Genomic DNA, 2,770 nt, shown 5'->3' with positions numbered 1-2,770 from the left:
AACTGCACATTGCTTCGTCAGGCTCTGCAGTGCGACTAGTACAACGAGTCCTCGAGCTCCTTCACACCACATCTGTCTATAGTACGTACTGTACGTACGTACGTAGTGCCACCATCAAGCCTTCACACCAGGCAGGTCGCACAGCCGGAGGAAACTTTACTCCGGCTCGCAACCGGGCGGCGGGCGGGCGGGCGGTTGCGAGGTTAGTTATGGAAGGAGTGCGAAAGGGAGAGGGTAACACGGAGGGACTAATCCTAGCGGGAGAGGTGGCGTGGCAAGCAACCCGCCCCACGCTCTCCGCGCAGCTCCTCCTCGACCACGGCACAAAAACCTACTCTGATCAAGACTCGGACCGCTTCCCTCCCCCCGACTCGGAAACCACCTCCTCCCTCCTCCATGCCTATATAACCCGGACGCACTCCGAGCCAGGCACGACACACACAGCCGCGGGTTTTGCTCGCACACACCACGAACCTCACCTCCCTCGATCCATCGAGTTCTTGCCCTGACCGCAACACCATGTCCAACTCGGGCCACATCGCCGTCGACGTCGTCGGCGGTGCCAACGACGAGGCGGAGCGGGAGCGGGAGCTGGAGCTGCTCGTCTCCGCGGGGCCGCCGGTGCCCTACACGCTCTCCTTCACCGACCTCTCCTACCGCGTCCGGCAGGGCCGCGGCGGCCTCATGGGCTGCCTCCCCTCGCGCGCCAGCAACCGCCTCGCCTCCATGGACGCGCCGCCCGCCAACACCAAGGCGCTGCTGGACGGCATCTCGGGCGAGGCGCGGGAGGGCGAGCTGTTCGCCGTCATGGGCGCCAGCGGCTCCGGCAAGTCCACGCTCGTGGACGCGCTCGCGGGGCGGATCGCGCGCGACAGCCTCCGCGGCCACGTCACGCTCAACGGGGAGCCGCTCCACGGCAGCCGCCTCCGCGCCATCTCCGCCTACGTCATGCAGGACGACCTGCTCTACCCCATGCTCACCGTGCGCGAGACGCTGCTGTTTGCGGCAGAGCTGCGGCTCTCTCGCGCGCTGTCTCCCTCCGCCAAGCGCGAGCGCGTCGACAGGCTCATCGACCAGCTCGGGCTGTCGCGCGCGGCGGACACCATCATCGGCGACGAGGGGCACCGCGGGGTGTCCGGAGGGGAGCGCCGCCGGGTGTCCATCGGCACCGACATCATCCACGACCCGATATTGTTGTTCCTCGACGAGCCCACCTCGGGCCTGGACTCGGCCAGCGCCTTCATGGTGGTCCAGGTGCTGCGCACCATCGCACGCAGCGGCAGCGTCGTCGTCATGACCATCCACCAGCCCAGCGCGCGCATCCTCGGCATCCTCGGCCGCCTCTTGTTATTGTCGCGCGGCCGCACAGTCTACGCCGGCACGCCCGCGGGACTCAAGCCTTTTTTCGCGGAGTTCGGCGCGCCCATCCCGGACAACGAGAACCCGGCCGAGTTCGCGCTGGACACCATCCGGGAGCGCGAGGCACAGCCACAGGGCACGGGGCCGCTCGCCGACTTCAACGCGAGGTGGCAGGCGACTCACAAGGCGATGGACGGCACCAACGCCAAGCGGGTGAGCCCGATGACGCTGGAGTACGCGATCGCGGAGAGCGTGGCGCGGGGGAAGCTGGTGGCGGGGAGCGGGACGGGGACGGTGTCGGAGCTGCAGGTGCCGACGTACGCGAACCCGATGGCGGTGGAGGTGTGGGTGCTGATCAAGCGCGCCTTCACCAACACGCGGCGCATGCCGGAGCTGTTCGGGATGCGTCTCGGCACCATCATGGTGACGGGCCTCATCCTGGCGACCATCTTCCTGCGGCTCGACGACACGCCCAAGGGCGTGCAGGAGCGGCTGGGCTTCTTCGCCATGGGCATGTCCACCATGTTCTACGTGTGCGCGGACGCGCTGCCCGTGTTTGTGCAGGAGCGGCACATCTACCTGCGGGAGACGGCGCACAACGCGTACCGGCGGGCCTCGTACGTGCTGGCCAACGCGGTGGTCTCGTTCCCGCCGCTGGTGGCGCTGTCGGTGGCGTTCGCGGTCACCACGTTCTTTGCGGTGGGTCTCGCCGGTGGGGCGTCGTCGTTCCTCTACTTCGCGCTCATCATCCTCGCCTCTCTCTGGGCGGGGAGCGGGTTCGTGACGTTCCTGTCGGCGGTGGTGCCGCACGTGATGCTGGGGTACACGGTGGTGGTGGCCATCCTGGCCTACTTCCTGCTCTTCTCGGGCTTCTTCATCAACCGGGACAGGATCCCGGCCTACTGGATCTGGTTCCACTACATCTCGCTGGTCAAGTACCCGTACCAGGCGGTGCTGCAGAACGAGTTCGGCGGCGGCGCGACGCGGTGCTTCGCGCGCGGGACACAGATGTTCGACGGCACGCCCATCGGCGGCATGCCGGAGGCCATGAAGATGAAGGTGCTCGGCGCCATCGGGAACGCGCTCGGCACGCGCATGACCTCCCAGACCTGCGTGCTCACCGGCGCCGACGTGCTGGCGCAGCAGGCCGTCACCGATCTCGGCAAGTGGATGTGCCTCCTGGTCACCGCCGGCTTCGGCTTCTTCTTCCGCGCGCTCTTCTACGTCGTGCTGCTCGTCGGCAGCAAGAACAAGAGGAAGTGATCATAGCTCGATCCATCGATCGACATACATTACGTTCTTGTATCTTGTTTCATTTTATTTTTTTCAGTAGTCTAAAAGACGGCCGATGAATCAGTGTATTTGTAAAATGTTCAGTGTTTATGATCATAAATTCAGTATTGTTCAGTCA

General features: G+C 65.5%; 1 protein-coding gene across 1 annotated transcript; it reads left to right on the top strand.

The window, feature by feature from the left end:
- Nucleotides 1–384: 384 nt before the first annotated feature.
- On the top strand, nucleotides 385–2,770 carry LOC123188083 (ABC transporter G family member 5). The gene has a single exon (XM_044600122.1). The coding sequence runs from the start codon at nucleotides 520–522 to the stop codon at nucleotides 2,620–2,622; it is 2,103 nt and encodes a 700-aa protein (XP_044456057.1). The 5' UTR covers nucleotides 385–519; the 3' UTR covers nucleotides 2,623–2,770.

This window comes from Triticum aestivum, chromosome 1A (assembly GCF_018294505.1).
Source record: "Triticum aestivum cultivar Chinese Spring chromosome 1A, IWGSC CS RefSeq v2.1, whole genome shotgun sequence".
Lineage (NCBI taxonomy): Eukaryota > Viridiplantae > Streptophyta > Magnoliopsida > Poales > Poaceae > Triticum > Triticum aestivum.
Note: the sequence above shows the minus strand (reverse complement) of the source record. Positions and strands in the feature narration are given on the sequence as shown.

Bases quoted from the DNA above. Each gene is read 5' to 3' on its own strand.
- LOC123188083 (XM_044600122.1), top strand. From the start codon at position 520: ATGTCCAACTCGGGCCACATCGCCGTCGACGTCGTCGGCGGTGCCAAC.